We start from the raw sequence: 19,323 nt of genomic DNA, 5'->3' as shown, positions 1-19,323 counted from the left end.
TTAAAGTGGGCTGTGATAGGTCTTAATTAATTAACTTTAGCAACAATAATTGTGGTGCTTAATCTCTTGTGCGTTCTCTGATCAGTGCATTTACTAGTGAACCCTTTCTCACATGGACACTCACACACAGATACCAAAGAAAAATCATTGTAAATTTCCCACTTGTAGCTGCAGAATCATTTTTCTAATTTACTAATCCACAAAACAGAGACCAAGTAAATAATAATAAACAGTATAATATGTAAGGTCAATGTGCAACTGATTCATTCAAGGAATCCAATAAAACATTAATTTGTGTTTGGTGATGGATAATGTTTGCTTGCGAGTTGCCACAGAACGATAAATCATTATTTGACTTGTATTACGTACTCAAGACAAAATCAAGAAAAAAAGAAAGAAATAATGAAAAGAAAGAGATGATTGAGAAATATAATTGAATATCTGAATATCATTCAATATAAATTCCTTTTTAATTAATGGATCAACCACTCATTAGCGATATGGACATTTAGGTTAAGTAATTCAGCACCCCACAAATAACTTATTAATTAAATTTAATCATAAATTATGGGTCCAATCATATGAAGGGGAAATTTAGAATGAGAAATTATTACATGGAGATGAGCAGGAAAACAAATTCTTGTTCTATATAATAAAGATGTTTTTTTATTTTTATTGAATCCACATATTTTGTTTTCTACTCACATACAGAAATGAAAAATATAAAAATTAGTGTTTTTAAGAATTAAGAAAAATATAAGATAAAATATAAAAGAATTAATATATTATAAGAAAAAAAAATTACAAATTAGTTTATGTATAAATTTATAAATAAAATCATTTTATTTTGTGTAACAGCTTGTCTTTTTTTTTTCAAAACCAACAAAAACATTCTTCCCACGGTAACCTTTTTCTTTGATTTTTCTTCTTTCTCTCTCTATTCTTTTATTTCCCTCTCTCTTATTTTTCTCTCCCAAACTTCATCTATACCACGCTGTAGTTGAAGAGTTAAGGAACATTTCTACCCGATTAGATTTTTAAACAGAGTAAGTTCATTTTTACTCTAAATATCCTTTATTATCTGTTTTTCTTTAAAATTTAGTCATCAATATTGGTTGATCTCTCTCACATTAATATAATAATTAAGGGAATCCATTTAACCTAGTTGCATAAAAATTTGTTGCAATACAAAAGTATAGTCAAAATAGAATTCACACGTCAGCAAGCCACTTTTTTATTCACAAAACTATAATTGTTAATAATATGAACAAAGTATAAAAAAATGAAATCAATCAATCACGATAAGAAACTTTTAATTTATTTATTTTATTCAAGTCTGAGTAGTTTACACAAATATATTGAAGCAATTTGCGAAATTTTTGTAGGTCGATTAAGATTTTTATTATTAAGTCATATGATAAGGTTTTAATTTAGATTTTATAGTTATAAATATTTATTTATATATTTCAGATTCTTAGATTATTGTTTTCTAAAAAATATCCTCGAAGAATTCTACTTAATTTTTTTCCCAGATACTCAATATTTTATACAGTTGACTTGCACGTGTTGAAAGTGTGCAAATCTTATTGTGTCATATAAAAAAAAGGCTAATATCTTCTTTAGTATGTTTTAAACATATTTTTATTACTATTGATATTCGTTAAGAATTATAAAATTGCGTGATTCTATTTTTTATTCAATAAATTTTATCTATAATTATAATATTTACTCGATAAAAAAACGTGTTAGAAATAATGTATTAGAGTGCGTCAGTGACACTCTTTTACAAAAATTACACAAGTAATGAAATAAAACAAAAAATCATTGTATGTGCTGCTGCGAAAATATCAGAGTAAATTACACTAATTATAATGGGAGTTTACGAAATTACATAAGTATTTACAGTATTTTTTATTCTTAATTTGATATATTAATACTTTAAAAAATAAAATAATATGATATGATAAAAATAAAAGATAAAGAATATATTGATTAAACATTTTTAGAATTTATAATATAAATAGTAAGTAAAGGGTGAAAAATATGTGAACTAAAATTTAGATTTAAAATTGGAAGCAGAATGAATTATTGAAGGGAGATTATTGTAAAATTAATGTCCCCATCCTGCCCTGCTGTCTACACAAGGATATACTTGGGCATCACAATAGAATAATTTAAATATAAACTATAATTATTGCAAAAATAATTAAACCAGAATAATAATTACAAAGTTTGAATTATTAAAAAATATGATACGGTTTCGTACATATAAACATGGCACACTACATTTTATTATTAAAAAAATATAAGACGGTTAAACGTTAATAAGCTCAAAAAAATCTAAAAGTAGTTTTTTTTTAAGAAAAACAAGTCATTAACTTCAAATAGATTGTTTTGTTATTATTAAAATCAAAATATTTTGAAAATGAAAGAAAAACAATAATTAGAGTTTAGGGTTTTACATAAGTTTTGTCATACAAACACTTTATAAATGGGAGTTAGAGTTTCAAGTCTTCGTTTCATTTTTTTTTCTCATAAAATTTATGGTTCTTTTCGATTTTGGTGGGTGAAATTATTTTTCGAAGTTAAAGTTAGTTTGAGTCTAAGTAAATGTGTTAATTTTATGTCAAAATATTTGTATTGTTTATCATATGACAATTGATTATTTATAGGGAAAATCTTGGACTTTTAGTTGTATGAAAGGTTAAGCAGGGTCCAAAGTGATCCAATTACCCTCTAATCATGGTTTGAGATGTCTAACGTGGTTTGTTTTGTTAATTACGTTGTTGTGCTCTGTTTGCTGTCAGATTAGTGGATGCGTTGTAATGTTGATAATCTGAACCCTAAACCCTAGACTGTGATGACAAAAACATTCTCAGCATGTATCGAAAGATCGAAGAGTCTCTCTCTTCTTCTTTTTTATCAGCATCGAAGAGTCTCTTGATTATTACCAGAATTAGATCTGTCGTGACATTCGACACAATACAAAAAATTTATAATTTCTGTAAATTTTTTGAAATTTATTAAGAGTACTGATATTTTGACAATAACACACATTTGATGTTGCAAACGCTGCAATGACGTGACAAAGTGAGATTGCACGCGAATGAGCAACACGAGCTTCAAAATAGGGTAAAAAAGAATATATTACATCGGTTCTTAGTAACAACCAGTGTAATATTTTTGTTTTACTCAGAATGACTCATATTACCCTGGTTAAGCCATCTAACCGGTGTAATATATAACCTATATTAAAAAAAATTGATTTTTTTTCATAAAGAGTGGGTGGATCATAAAAATCACATAAGTAACCACTTACAGACACACGAGTAACCAGTTTTGCGTGCGTCACATAAGTAACTACTTACTGACACACGGGTAATCAGTTTTGCGTGTGCTAGTATATGTGGAGGAACTTGTGGCTGAGTAACCAGTTCTAGTATGGTTATTACACCGGTTAAGTCATCTAACCAATGTAATATATGGTTCTTATTAAAAAAATTGATTTTTTTTTTCATGAAGAGTGAGTGGCCATAAACATCACATAAGTAACCACTTACAGACACATGGGTAACCAGTTTTGCGTGTGTCAATATATGTGGAGGAACCTGTGGCTGGGTAACCAGTTCTAGTAGGGTTATTACACCGGTTAAGCAATCTAACCAATGTAATATATGGTTCTTATTAAAAAACAATTGAATTTTTTTTTTCTTGAAGAGTGAATGACCATAAACGTCATATAAGTAACCAGTTACACACATGAGTAACCAATTTTGCGTTTGTCACATAAGTAATCACTTACAGACACATGGGTAACCAGTTTTGCGTGTGTTATGGGTCATATATTATAATATAGAGCCAATGTCACATCCTCACCAAATATCACGTTTGCAGCGTCAATTAATGTCACGCAAGCGGTGTCAATTAATGTCACGCAAGCGGTATCAAGTCTGTGTTAGCGGCAGAGGTTGCGTGTGCTACGAGTCATATATTATAATATAGAGTCAGTGTCACATCCTCACCAAATATCACGCGGCGTAAATTAATGTCACGCAAGCGGTGTCAATTAATGTCACATAAGCGGTGTCAAGTATGTGTTAGTGGCATAGTGTTAATAAAACATATTTCATTTATTAATTATACAAAAAATTTAAAATATCACAACTTTTTTTTTTACACAAACTAAAAAATAAATTAAAAAAAGAAAAAAATTATTTCATTTCTCTGAAATTTGAGAGGGAGAAAAAAAAAAGAAAAAACAAATAAAGATAAACTTTGTGAAGCAACATAATAGTTCTCCCGTGGATAGGGATAGATGCAAGCTGGTTGGTCACATAGTCACTTCTCACAAGCATTCTTATAAAAAGTAAACAATTTTATTACATACAACCTTTTGTATTTAAATATCATTGTAAGAGATATTTAAATTTAAATTTTACCAAAAGTAAAATTTATACTTTACTTTAACTATATACCATAAAACAAAGTGTGACATTATAGATAAATTTTAAGAAATATCATATTATATAGCATTGAGTAATTGATTATAAAAGCAACACTTAGAAAAACTAAGTCATTCTCATTTTTCCACCGGCCAACTCTGCTTTTACACGTTTCATGATTATTCTAATTAGATTTTCATCTTTATTAAAGCAAACTTAGAATGAAGATCATAGATTCGAAAAATATTTATTATTTCTTATAGAATGCACGATGGATCCCACTTAAGTAGTGAGCAATGGCATCAAAGGATAAATAAATAAATCAATAAACATCACAAACCAATAGAACACACCACACCAATTATTCTAATACGCTTTAATTTTAATAAAATAAAATAAAATATAAAAATAAAACCAGGTAAATTATTATGCTGGTCTCTAAATACAAAAGTCATAATTTAGTTAATAAAAAATGAAAAATAAAATTTTCTTTTAGTTTGAAAATGTGTAAAATGTAGAACAATGATTATATCCTATTATTTAGCTTAATGACAAGTCGACATTTAAATTTTACAACTTAATATCAAATTACTTTTCACTAAATATGAAATTGATTCCTGAACATTAAGAAACAAAATAGTTATGCAAAAGTTAACATAAAACAAATTGTCACATGTTTATACACTAGAGAGACTAAATTGAAATATGTTTATGCATTTAGATAAAGAATTATTTATTCAATAACTTTTACATAAATAAAAAAATGTTTTATACTAGTGTAATGAGAAATGTGAAAGAAACAAATAGTGATATAAGCACACACTATAGGAAAAGCTTGGAAAGAAAGTAGTGGTAGGTAGAGAAACTACAAAAAGAGTCATGAATGAAGTCAAAACAAAACGTGACATTAGGAGCTTCAATACATACATATTAAACCACAAAAACTTAATTTTAAGAATGACGTAGCATCACATAAAGAAGACATGCATAATTTCTTAATTCTCAGCAGTATTTACATTAATTCATTAATTTACTGAAGAATGTCTTCTATTATCTAATTATCTTAAAAAATAGTTTTAAGATAAGATTTATATTTATTTATATATTTTAATTTGATTTTATAGTTCTACTATAAATAATGGGAAAAAGTTAAAAATATATTATTTAATTAATTTTGTTGGAATTCTTGATAAAAACATTTTATACGTGAGTACAAATCTTATCTTATGAGTTCATTGAGGTTGAATTAGATTTAAAAGTTCACTTTTTAAAATGATGTTAGAGTAATTATTCGACCACCCATGAATATATAGTTACATACAAATTTAGAAGGTTTTGACGAAAGGGGTGCATAGAAGATCTCATATTAAATAGAAAAAAAATTGATAGTATATAAGTTATTACAAATCTCACCTTTTAATTAAATTTGTAAGATTGAGTTATTATTGAAGTCTATTTAAAAAAAAATGATATTTTATAATACCAAAAAAAATTAGATATTTTATGATATATTAGTGGAATGAAATAAAAATAAAATATCAGTGTGATCAATGTTTAAAGTGGGGAAGGTAGGTGGTTTAGGGGATGTAATTTTATTAGAACGTAAATGAAGTATTTGTATGCATGTCACTTTATGTTGTTTTAATTTTAAACACTTGGTTGGTTATATTGCACTCTTGTTTATTTTTATGGAAAAATGCAAACATGACATAAGTTTCCACTTTAAAAGGTTTAAGAAAGTTCCAAGCAACTTCCTTCATTTACAATAGTTAGTAGATAATATATATATATATATATATATATATATAAACACTAAAAAAAATCATTAAATAAAAACTAATTTTAAAGATAAAAAATAATTAATTACTAGATTGACTAAATTAGAAAATTTTAATTTCTAAATTAGTTTCTATTATTGTTAAATAATTTTTAAATTGGAGTCTAATTAGTTAGCAGATTTTTGCTATCAAATTTAGAATCTAACTACTTAGTAGTTAATTAGATACTAATTTAAAAAAAAATTATTTTAGTTTTTAAAATGGTCTTTAATTTAGTCACTATAGCAACTAATTATTTTTTTTCTAAAATTAGTTTTTATTCAATTATTTTCTTGTATAAAATAAATAAATAAAAGAATCTTTAAATTATGTAATCATGAGTATAATTTGTACTAATTATTTGATTTTCAATAATAAATGCTAAACTTTTATTTAGTTACCATGAGTTGGCATGCCTTAATTTTTGGAGAAATTATATGAAAAGGATGATATAAATTTAGCACTTCTTACTCTTTTCTCTGCCATATTATTTTTTTAAAAGAAAACTACTTTCTTAAATTTAATTTGTTTCCTCTCACTTTCTAAATTGTTGTGTAACTAAAGTAGTATTCACCTCGTTTAAAAAAATACACACAGTTCATAGGAAACCACAAACAGCCAAATAATAAAGGGAATCTGAAGTGAGGCAGAAGAAAAATTCTGAATTGAGTTGGGTCGAAATTATTCCATATTCTATTCCCTCCACGATTGTATTTATATGTTTTGTTAATATTTACTAATTAAGTATATAACCCTCACTCCATACTCTTTGACCACGAACAAAGATGTGTGTGGGAAAGGAAATAATGTATTTAAAAAAATAATAATGTTTTGTATTGATTTATTACATTAATGACGTATACACTCCTCTTAAATGGCGTGTCAATGTCTAATACTCGTATCAAATATCGACACTCTTATGACAAGTATCTCTATGAAATGTCAAATTCAGAAAGTATTTGTTAGATTTCTGACAATTTTAATAAGGTTCTAACACAACTTTGAAAAAGAAAAATACATTAGTTTTTAAAAAAATCTAACTTTATTATATAAATTGTTATTATGATTATAAAAATAAGAAACAAATTTTTGTAAATCAGTTATGAAAAACATCTCTCTGTTATAACAAATAATCTGAAACATACTTCTGCACATAAATCTTTATTCTAATTTTATATAATTCATAATTATAATTATACAGTGTACATATCTAATGATTTTGAGTGATATTTGTATAATATTAAATTTAGTTTAAGATAAAGAAAAAACGAGTGATAATACCTGCACCGGATATATCTTGTTGGAGAGTGGATATGCTTCCAACTACAGATTCTAGAACGGACCTGCATTATTTGGCATTATAATGTTGACTAAATCAAGATTTTTCTTTGTTTTATTACTATGGCGTGAAAGGTACTTAATCATTACAAATATTAATATGCGAAATTCAGCGCAACGAGATCGTGATTCGTGAATGAGATGTATACGATTCATTCACTAATCTCAATTAGCATCAGATGATTAATCTCTTAACATTACTTTAATCTCGTTCAAGTGGTGATCTATGATGACAAACCAATGTAATTGGTTCAACTTTTTTTATAATTACGTATACTACTTGTTTAGTGAAAAGTGTTTATACAATGCGATCCTTGTCCACCTTTCATATTAATACTTTTATACAAATTGGGATTATATTTTTTATTTGTGGAATTAACTACTTGTTAGACATTTGAGATGTTTATAATTGTGGAAAGCTAAGAAAAGGTCGTATAAACCCTAGAACGAGTATAGGATAGGGTTTTTTCCCCTCAGAAGAGGCATCCAAAATCTGTGTGAGATGCAGAAGGGACAAAAGCAATAGGGATAGAAGTACAATTTCTCCTACAGTCTCGTTCGTAACTCAATTTTTTATTCAACACATCAAGTATTTGGTTATGTTTGGTAAAAAAAAAAAAATCTTCTTATTTTGAGAATAATATAAAAAAAAGTGTTACTCTTTGAAAGAGGATAAGGAACAAAATTATTAAACCGAACTAAAAAAGGGATTCAATGACTTAAAAAAATATTAAATAAGGAACCATATGAAATAAAAATCTTATATACGATTCTGTAGAGAAAATAAAAAGGAAGAAAAAAATAAGGAGGAAAAATCTCTCTTTTGTTTCCTCTCCTTTAAAAAAATTATTCTTAATCTAATAATTTTATTTAACTCTTTAGATACATATAACATTAGGTTAATTTTCTTAAAAATAATATATTAACAATCTACACTATTATACAATTGGTGATGTGATAGGGATTGATGACCTTATAAAAGTGTGTTTTCATTTTAAACTAGGGTATATTATGTCCAATTGTCAATAAATCGTTTCTCTAGTAAATAAATTTATATATGGTTAATTTAAAATATATTTAGTGGAAAGGAAAGTAAAATAAACATGATGATTGAAATAAGGAGAATGTTCTTTTATTGATTATGACCACTGCTCATCTTTCCTAAAATGGAAGAGACAATTAATATCCCTCCTTTAGAGAGTGAGTGGAAAAAAGTCACAAGAAATTGAAATTGTTGCAAAAATTTCCAGCAGTTATATCAGTTGACAATATATGCATGCACTCTTCTCTAGCTAGGACAGAGAAAACAATCCACAATGTCTTAATTTAATTATAAAAAAGTGGCGCTTATAGAGCACAATTATTTATACAAAAAAAAATACAAATACTCTCAAATCTATGAGTTGGAATTTTTTCATCCATGGGTCCTATAAAAATAATTATGGGTCCGAATATGATTGCTTTGCTTTGTTTTTTTCAACACATGACATTGTCATGTTTTTTATTATGTTTATCCAAATCCTTGATGCCACCTAATGGCATACAAAAGGTTGAAGAGAATGATCTTTGTTTTTCGGACATGTCACATAATCCTCTGTCGGGAGAACTACTTCGTAATTGCTGGAAGAGTTGGAAATTCAATTTATCTCAATAAATTCATCAATAGAAATGAGAGCCAAAATTCATCCTTCCAGGGCAGTTATATGATCTTTGCATAACAATAACTTCTCAGGAGATATACCTTTGTCATTGCAAAATTGCAGAAGATTGACCAACCAGGTAAATCTATTTCTGAGTAAGATATAGTTCCACGGTTTCTACCTTTTATTGGCTTCATTAAGGTTTGTGGCGCACATACAAATGGGCATGAAAACATAATGCAAATATTGCCATGATGTGGCTTATAGACCTTCCAGAGTAATGCCTTACACTTGTGACATAGGTGTTGTACTTGCATAATTAGAAAATGAATGTATTTTTCAGTATTATCATTATCCCTAAGCACTAGACATTTTTAAGTCTTATGCTTTCTTCTTTACCATAAAGTAGTTCTTATAAACTTGTTTCGCTCAATTTATGTATGGTGTATCAATAGAAACATCAAGACATAGCAAGATGAAGATTATAAATTTTGTTGATGAGTCTGAACTGACGATTAAAGATTCTCAGTAAATTTACAACTTTGTGTTTGGCTATTATAATCCAGCGGGTTACTAGACTAAACTTCTATTTCGCGATCCTTATCATTGAAATTCGGCATGTTTCCTTCCCACAGCTCCATTAGTTCTCTTTTCATCCAAGATATCACAATTACAGGTCCCAAAGTAGATGGCACCTACACAAACCAACAAAAGGATCATTGTTATAAGTGAAACCAAACATTTCATAAAATCACCTAAACATGAAATCAGCTGCACCAAGGTTAACGTGATTTTTGTAAAATTTACATTAATATCTAAAAGCTTACGATCATCCCAGATTAAGCTTTACTTTTCATTTTCGGTATGTATCCAAGCCCAAGGATTTCCTTCTATATTATTAAGAGATATTAATGTTTATTCCATATTATGATCACAGGAAAGAAGAATGAAAAATGAGACAGGTTCCTGTTTAAATATTATTCATATAGGATATTTTCAACAGAGATGAGTTTGTAGGGTTAAAGAATGGAGCACCATTAACAATCATGAGAATAAGAACTATGGTATCGCATTGTTTAAAACTCTACCAAGCAAATTAACTTCGAAAAATAATAGACATGATATGATGTACAGTGTAACTTATGCACTGGTCCAATAGAAAGTAGTTACTATGACATTTTAAAACTTAGATCCTAGAAAACAGTTGACAAAGTGACAAACTAATAGCACGTTACTAACAGTTCAATGTACAAACTTAATATATACCATATTTATCCAAGAACTCTCCCTACTGAAATCAAAATTTGATTGTGAAAAAAAATGTTCAACAATTTCAGCTTACTGTTCCGGCGCAAATCTGGCAACTTTAACTTCTATTGATAAGTGCACCTAGGAGGAACATAGAACCAACTTTTACAAGGGAAGAAAGGGTTATACACAATGGCTACTGTAACTTCTATTGATGAGTGCACCTAGGAGGAATATAGAACCAACTTTACATATGCTGATAACAGAAGAGAGGGGGAAATTAAAGGAGTCAGCTTTTATGATCCATCAGAAGGCCAATAATTGCATAACATGGGTAAATGGATTGATGATCAATCTCCTGTTTTGATCTATATAGTTTATCCCAAAAAAATCTGGCAAAATCATCTTCAGTTTGAATTTCAAGATGGCAATATCTTCAAGTTGGTATGTCATACTAATAGACTAGATAGAGAAATAACAAAGCTAAAATGAGTAATAACTGTGACTACTTTCTTTTATTTGTCATACAACCTAAAATCTCCCAATATATAAATAAATAAAGGAATTTCCAATTGTGTGCCCATGAGCACATAAAAATAGTCAAGAAGGTTTTTTATCAGAAAAAAAGCTTTTATTACATCAAAAACACTAAAGTCATTCTATGCCATCAATCTTGAGTAACTTTAAGTGTTTAATAAGGTGTATTTAATGTCTTCCCTGCTCATGGGTACACGAATAGAAATTTCTATATTCAAAATATGATAAGAACACATGTTCTGGAATAAATTATGTAAAAAGGAAAGGTAGCAGTGAAACCAGTATTATGACAAGAATAAAAAAAAAACAGAAGTACCAGATAAAGAAGTGCAGGTTGAGGTGAGTGAGTCAAGACCCCAGCAGCCAAAGCAGATACCAAACCGATGGCATACCCAGGTAGTGCATACCATATGTATTTGTGCCCCTTTGAGGAATGTAACTCAAAGAGATTTACTGTGTCCCTGCTCTTGCGATAATCAAAGCAGAGGACTAAAGCCAGGAGCATTCCTGGGATAGCCTATAAAAAGATGAGCAAAAATTAAACAACTTTGTCATCCTTCGTTGATATTGAAAACAAATAATTGATAGTATATAAAACACGACCACTGGAGCACAAAGAAAGCATTTAACTTATCATATTCAATGCAATTCTACAACATAAATTTCAATGAAATCAAACCACCTTGCAGCATGAGAAGTTAAGAACCCTTTCAAATTTCGGTCCAATGTAAATTCATTCAGGGGAAGGAGGTTACAGCAACATGTACAGTACAGTAGACAATGACCATATTTATTTTTTCTCGTTTTTATTGATCTTGCATATGATATGACATAAAATTTCCCTGCAAAGGATTCAAAATCATAATGATAATAAATGTCAATCCACATAACCTACATAAAACTAGCAAGACATGATCCATGAAGAAAACAAGAGAAAGAAGTGCACGGCATTTACAATTGGCAAAACCAATTTCAATCAAGCAACATGAAACTTTCCATACTTCAATATTTTGCACGTTAAATCCAACACGACACAGTACTTCCTATACAGTAAATAATTAAAAAGGCAATCTAAAACTTAGAAACACTAACGAACAAATTCACATATCATAACAGATAGAGGGTAAGAATGTCATACCATGTCTCCTAAACCAAGCATCATGAAGTCTGTCGCATTCTCTCCAGGAACAACACCGCCCAGCAAATTTCTTGGAAAAACAATCTTTACAGGCAACTCTAATTTCTTAGTTATTAGTTGCGACCCAGGAAGGCTTAAACTACTAGCAACTGTGTGCACGGGATTTGATGCTTGCTGCGTTGCTACTGATACCATGACATTTGCACCAAAAAATCTTTCAGAGAAGAAAACCCAAAAAATGTCATATACGAATAGGCAAAGAAGGAGCATTGCACAAATCTTGATGTTTGGGAGACGCACATGGCTCACAAATGCAATGCATATAGATATGCCCAGTAAATTATTCAGTATCCAATGACCAGAAACAAGCCAAGACGCAACTGTGAAAGTGCAAACCACCAACAGTATTGCTTGGAGTCGTGTAAAAGATTTTGAGCAACATCGTGAAACAAATGGATCAGCTAAACCAAACTGTGTCTTTAAATAGGCAACATACGGAGAGAAGCAGAAGAAAAGGGAAGAAACAGAGGCAATGGCAGTGAATGCAGTGAGAAGCTGCGAGACAGATGAGAACAAGTAGAACATCAAAAGCAAGCTAAAAGAGCTCATCACAGGGATCATCAATGCTTGTGACCTATCCAATGTAATGGATGCTTCGGATAAGTCACGATTACGCTCCATTTCCTTGCCATAATTTAGAGCTCGAAATGCAGATCCAAATGTCACAGCCACTGCTGTAGTGATAAGTGTGACCGGTGCAGGCTCAAGCAAATACAAAAGTTTCCAAAGGGATTCCATCATACAAGAGGCACAACTATCTCAAGCCTACTTTCATGCATACACAACTCAACACCTGTAACTTTACAACCAAAGTTGCACAGTTTTAATTTTGAAGACAAAATCCTAAGCAGTTAAAACCGTGCAACCTGCACAAAGCAAATGAACCTTGTAAGCACATGCAAGTATTTCATTCATTGAAAAACAGATGTGTAACAAAAACACTTTTAGAATCAGAAGCTATATTTCCATTTCTACACACAAAAACAAAAAAAGGTTTTCTCTGAGGTCTACCCACTAGAGCAGTAGTGCGATCCCTCTAAAGCAAACAAACCAATCAGAACATGTTCACATTATCGTTTTATTTACCCCAAATCGAAGTTCGATAGATTTCTTTCTTGATTTCAACACAGCAATTAAATTGAGTAATGCACCCAAAATTCTCATAATCCCATCACATCTATTAACCACACACAAAAAGCGCCTACCACCGACCCGCATCAGAAAAGTCGAAGATTTTGAATCGTGGGTTAAAAATTTACCACATCCGCGATGATCAAAACCCACCGGGGAGATTGAACCGAAGTGTGTAACGAAAAATGGAAGAAAAGGAAATTGGGGAATTAGGGAATTAGGGTTTAGGAAAAAGACTGACCTTGGACTTTTGCAGAGGTGAGAGAGACCCCTTGCTTTCTGTGCGCTAAACGAAGATACCACCCATTTTTCCCAACCAAAGTGATGTGAGTGTCAACATATCCATATTTTCATTTTTAGCCCACTACTTTCACTTATTTTCCATGTTTCCCCTCAATCTTTCTACGCAATAAATGACATTCTTCTAATCAAATACTAAATTAATTATAATTTAGTTTTTGATAAATAAATCTGGTTTAATATAGAAAGTATGATGATTTCAATTTTTATTATTAGTTTTTATAAAATTGTGTTGTTATTAAACTGTAATGTTTAAAGATAAATTTGATATTAAGTTTTATTATTAAAGGATTATTTAATACTTAACTGTAAAAAGTTATGTAACAATATATACTTGTTATTCATTTGTCTACCATAACCACAATAAAAAAATAAGTACCTAGTCATTTTTTGAGACATGGAAATTTTCTTACAATTCAAATTTGTATAATCAGTTATTTAATATAATGATAGATTTTGTGATAAAATATTTAGAAAATTTCATCATTTTAATATAAATACGATTAATTTTAAACATCAATATGCTTATCAATATATTTTCTTTATTTTTTTATGGACAAATTTACTCGGTAATTCGACTCATCAAATCTCAGTTTTTTTTAAATAAAATAGTAAATATTAAAATTTCTATAATTTTGTCAAAATATTGGCTAATGTTTATATTATAATTTTTATAAGTCATTTTTAAACATAAAGATGTTTACTACTCTATATTTTCTTTATCTTGTGCTACACAAGTTTACTTTATATTTTTAGAAAGTTTTTAATTATTAGTTATTTTTAAATTTTGCTTGTGTATTAATCTTTCATGTTCAACTTTTGACATTTCAAATCTAAGAAAATCCATCAATATTAAATTTTTTTTCTCAAAATTTGTTTATTTATTCTCCCTCTTTATATATAAACACACGCACACCTTTTATGCTCAAATTTGTACCCTTAGTATATTTACTTTTAAATAATAAATAATGCACCATATAAATTCATTGAATATTTTTGTTTGATAGAATGATAGATTTTTTGATAAAATATTTAGTAAAAATTATCAATTTTTATATTATAAATTAAATTAGTCATTTTTAAACACGAAGATAGGTTTTAGTATATATTCTTATTGTTTTGATATATTAGGTTATTATTGTCTAGATTTTATTTATATCCATAAAAACTTAAATTATTAATTATTTTAAAAAATTCACATTAAAATTTTCTTTTATGTTAAAATTTTAAATCCCAGTCCAACATTAAATATTTTAAAAAATATATAGAAGTTTCATTTCATTTATCAATTTCTTACTTTTTTATAAAAAAAAAAAAAATCTAACTTTTATTTACTATATTTTACACTTACCTTTATATAATAATAAAATCTTATCAAGAAGATAAAAAAAAAATACATGTAATACATTTAATCTGTTTTTTAAAGAAGCGTAAAAGAAATGAGTAAAAGACCAGTGAAAAACTAAATTGGAGGAAATTTCATTGTAGGCTTCTTCTTCCTGTACCACCATGTTTTTCTTCATACAACCCCACAATTTTAAATATTTCAATATTAACCTTGACCTATACTTTCAAAAGGGAAACCGTTCTGCATTTCAACTGTTGTTGTTCATCTTTATCCTTGAGTATCAACTGCTTTGAAGGATCTTTGTAATTGTTCGGAGTAAGGTGGAGGAGTATGCAACGTTGTCAAAGTGTTGTTTGAGTTATAGAGGTAAGAGTTAATTTTTTTTAGGAGCACGGTGGTTATGGGGATTTCGGGGTTATCAAATATCGGGATCCGGTAATATATTCTGGATTCATGAATCCGGCTTAATTGATTAAATTGTGTGTTCTGGATGATGGGGTGTTTCGGAAAGTAAAAGGTCATAAATTGATGTTTTCCAGAGTTCTGAATCTGGAAGTCTAAATTGTATTACGGATTGGTGGATCTGGAATTGTTTTTTTTGTGTTATGGATTCCTCAATCCGGAATGTTCTTTTTGAATTATGGATTGTTGGATCCGAAATGCTTTTTTTGACTTATGGATTCATGGATCCGGAATGCAATGATTTTGTTTCATTTTTTTTTATTTGTAGAAGCATGGACAGTAGTGAAGAATTTGAACAAGAATTATATGATGGGGTTGATGTGTGTGATGATGATATTGAGAAGTCATTATCTAAATCGAAGATATATGAATGTACAAATGCATTTACTACAGATGAAGTAAAGTTAAATTTGTAAAGTATGTTTAAGTTGTTTGTTAATTAGTAAATAATTTGTTATGATAACTTTTGTAAGTATTTCGTACTCGATATGAGCTCCTAAAGTGGGTTAGAAAAGTTGTGTTTCACTTTGGTTTTGTTATTATGATATTGAGATCTGCATCTTCATATTCAACTTGTTCTTCATCTTCATTAATATGTCTTCTTTCTAAGAGAGGTTGTGAGACGTAGACGATAATCACCTAGTGAACCTTCTCCCCTAGTCTTCACCATTACTAATCAATTACACCATTCAAGTTAAACCAAATTACAAACTAATGAATAAGATGTTGAACCAATACAAACAAAAAAACAACAAATATAAAATTATATTGAAACCAAAAGAGGAAAAAATAGCATTGTATCATTTATACTAAACAAATATAAATAAACTATAGACCAAAAAAAATATTAAAAAAAAAAAAGAATTGCAAATCATATTTGAAGATAGAAAAATCTTTGGATGAAGTTTGATATGTTGAAGAAAGGATGACCATAAAAACACAAATCTAGATCCAAAATTTCAGAAGCTTCCCGGATCCACAAATTCGGAACCTTTCGGATCCACAAATTTGGAATTTTCCTAGAACCACAAATGCAGGATTTTACCGAAAGCAAAAGTTCGAGATTTTACCGTATTTTGTGATCCAAAATTCTACCAGATTCTATAATCTGGAATGCAAGAAAGCACTTACGGAAACAAAAATCCATAAAAAAATGGATGTGCAGATTCGAAAGCAAAGAAATTTACTTACCTTTGTCAAGAACACTCTAAATCACCAACAAAAAATGTGAGATTGAAGGAGAAAGATTTGGAGGTGCCGCACTGCCGCTAGAACATGAAAACGCGTTGGTGTGGAACATGAAAGACACGGCTGTGCAAGAGAGCATCCTTTCCTGCACCTCTTTAGGGTTTTTTTAGGTTAACGATATATCTGGAATTTTAAAAACTAATAAAGACGATTTAGTCTTTTCATAAGAGTGTGGGGGTGCAGGAAGAAACTGCCTTCATTGTATTCACGGATATTGCATTCCGCACCCCATACTATTCAGTCTGCACCTCATAAAAGTTGAAATATCAAATTTATCCTGAAAATAAACTATAGTAGATTTTTCTTTTTGCAGTTTTAGTTTTGGATTTGATTTTTTGTTGTATATTTTGGAATATTAAAAATAGTATTTTTATACTCCATAATATATTGTATTTTAAAATTATAATTTAAAATACAAAATTTATATCCTAAAATGTATGATTCAGCATATGTTCTTTATTTTGTATTATAAAATCTATATTTAAAATATATTTTTAAATGTGAAAAATTTATTTTGAATTCTAAATTTTAAAAAAGTATTTATGAATTTGGAAAATACATTATTGAATATGTAATTCAAAATGATTTTTTCAAGGACAATTTTATAATTTCACTACCAGGTGCAGGTTGAAAAGTATGGGTTGGAAAATGCAATTCCCTTATTTATCCAGTCATAAAATATTAGAGTTCTTCCTTTATATTGAAAAAATTTGAAACACGTTTGAAACAATAAATACAACTTCCAATTCCTAAGAAAAAGTAACAGTGTCTAACTTCTAAAGGATAATTGAGTAGTTTTTTTTTAAATGATGATGCAATGTTAAATGAAATAATTATTTCAATTCTTGAATGTTAAAGTTTTGTATCATTTTTAATATTAAAATATATTTCGTTAGATTAATTTAACTGGAAATCAGGTATTATTTTTTTAAAAGTTATAAAACATGAAGGGATGAATTTGAACTTTTGTATACCGTACTAGATCAAAATTTGACAATACCTTAAACATGCATAAACGAAATTAGTAATTCGTAAAAAAATCTAAAAAGTTTCTGATTGAAAAAAAAAATTAAACGTTGATAAAAAACAAATTGTCTGACCATTACTATTTAAAGTAATATTTACTAAAGGATCAAAATATCAAAAGACACCACCTGAATCATTGAATCTTTCTGGAAATTTTGAATTATGTGACTAATAACAAAGTTTGAATTTAGTAAATAAAATTATAAATAGTAAAAATCTAATAAAATTGACTAAACCCAATATTTTGTAGTATAAATAGAAAGAATCACACTTCTGACCAACCGAGAAGCTGTAAATTCTGAAAGGAAAGAAACTAAAAAAATCAATTGAAGTGTGAAGGAAGAAAGGGATACCTAGAAGATTAGTTGGAGTTATCTTAGTGAAAACCCTATAAGAACAAAAACATTTTTTTTTCTTTCTTAAACCATATGAATCGTCCACAAAGAGTTAAATGCCCAAAAATGCAAACAAAAATGGATCTCACTGGTAGAGACAAATAAATAAATAAATATATATATATATATATATATATATATATATATATATGCAGATAGATGGTCTATTACAATTTCAGATTTGTCAAAAAAGACATAGAAAAAAACTAGTTTGATTAATAAATTAATATTAAATATTTTATGAACTTATTGCTGACAGATTTAGAAGATAAACTACACAATAACCTTTGGATAGAGGACAAAAATATATATTTTTTTCATGTAAATAATGTTAATATGGCATGTATGTTTGTGAGAACTTTTTATATAGATAAAGTTGGTGGATTGGGTTCTAGGTTTGCATGTGGCTTAGGCACTTTAAATATCAGGATTGGCATAGATGACAACCATAAGATAAGATGCAGATTACAGTTTTTTTTTCTATTATTATTATTATTATTATATTATACATATATTGATACAATTACATGATTGTATACATAGCAATTTTAAATGATTAATAAAAAAGAAAAAAAATTATATACGACAAACATTATGATCTGTGCTCTTAATCTGAACCCAAGTGAGTTATAGGCACAAGTTGGCTAACAAAATGGACCTACCACGTTTGCTTCCCACACCACACAACTCTATAGCTCTTTCTTTCTTTTTCCATCAATCACAACCTAGCTGTACAACTCTACACTTAAACCAAACTCCTACTTACCCCAAATCAACATTCATATATTCATGCCACCTTCCAAAACTACACAATTAGATAATCATGGGTTTAAGACACTATTTAAGTCATCATCATGTGTTAGGTTTAATTGAATTACAAATATTGGGTATGAAGCCAAAATTAATTGAGTTGGGCTGACTACACACATGTTTAGTAAGTGAACTTAATCACTGTTTTCATTTTATAATCTTTATTTAAAGAGATCATTGTACTTGTGATTAATGTGTAACATGATAGAATGAAAATCTAATAGTTGTTCGTGTGAAACCCAAGTGGTTCTGCATTCATACTCAACAAGAAACACAATTCAAAATCAAGAAACACAATTCAAAATAGAAGAATAAAAACATTTTTGTTGTAATTTCAAAAGAAACTTTAACTAGAAAGAAAAAGAGTAGGAAAATGTTCCTTT

The 19,323-nt window shown here is 28.6% G+C and overlaps 1 protein-coding gene across 2 annotated transcripts; it reads right to left on the bottom strand.

The window, feature by feature from the left end:
• Window positions 1-9,705: 9,705 nt before the first annotated feature.
• On the bottom strand, window positions 9,706-13,755 carry LOC137828115 (signal peptide peptidase-like 1). 2 transcript variants are annotated; one of them, XM_068634559.1, is made up of 4 exons: window positions 13,593-13,755; window positions 12,161-13,086; window positions 11,339-11,539; window positions 9,706-9,932 (listed from the first exon to the last, which is right to left on the bottom strand). In XM_068634559.1, the coding sequence occupies exons 2-4, from the start codon at window positions 12,959-12,961 to the stop codon at window positions 9,816-9,818; spliced, it is 1,119 nt and encodes a 372-aa protein (XP_068490660.1). In that variant the 5' UTR covers window positions 12,962-13,086; window positions 13,593-13,755; the 3' UTR covers window positions 9,706-9,815. The 2 variants fall into 2 exon arrangements, with proteins under 2 accessions (XP_068490660.1, XP_068490661.1); XM_068634560.1 differs by having other exon boundaries at window positions 13,480-13,632.
• Window positions 13,756-19,323: the final 5,568 nt, after the last annotated feature.

Source organism: Phaseolus vulgaris, chromosome 7, assembly GCF_000499845.2.
Source record: "Phaseolus vulgaris cultivar G19833 chromosome 7, P. vulgaris v2.0, whole genome shotgun sequence".
In the NCBI taxonomy this organism is placed as follows: Eukaryota; Viridiplantae; Streptophyta; class Magnoliopsida; order Fabales; family Fabaceae; genus Phaseolus; species Phaseolus vulgaris.
The sequence above is the reverse complement of the archived record's forward strand: the minus strand, read 5'-3'. Positions and strand labels throughout refer to the sequence as shown.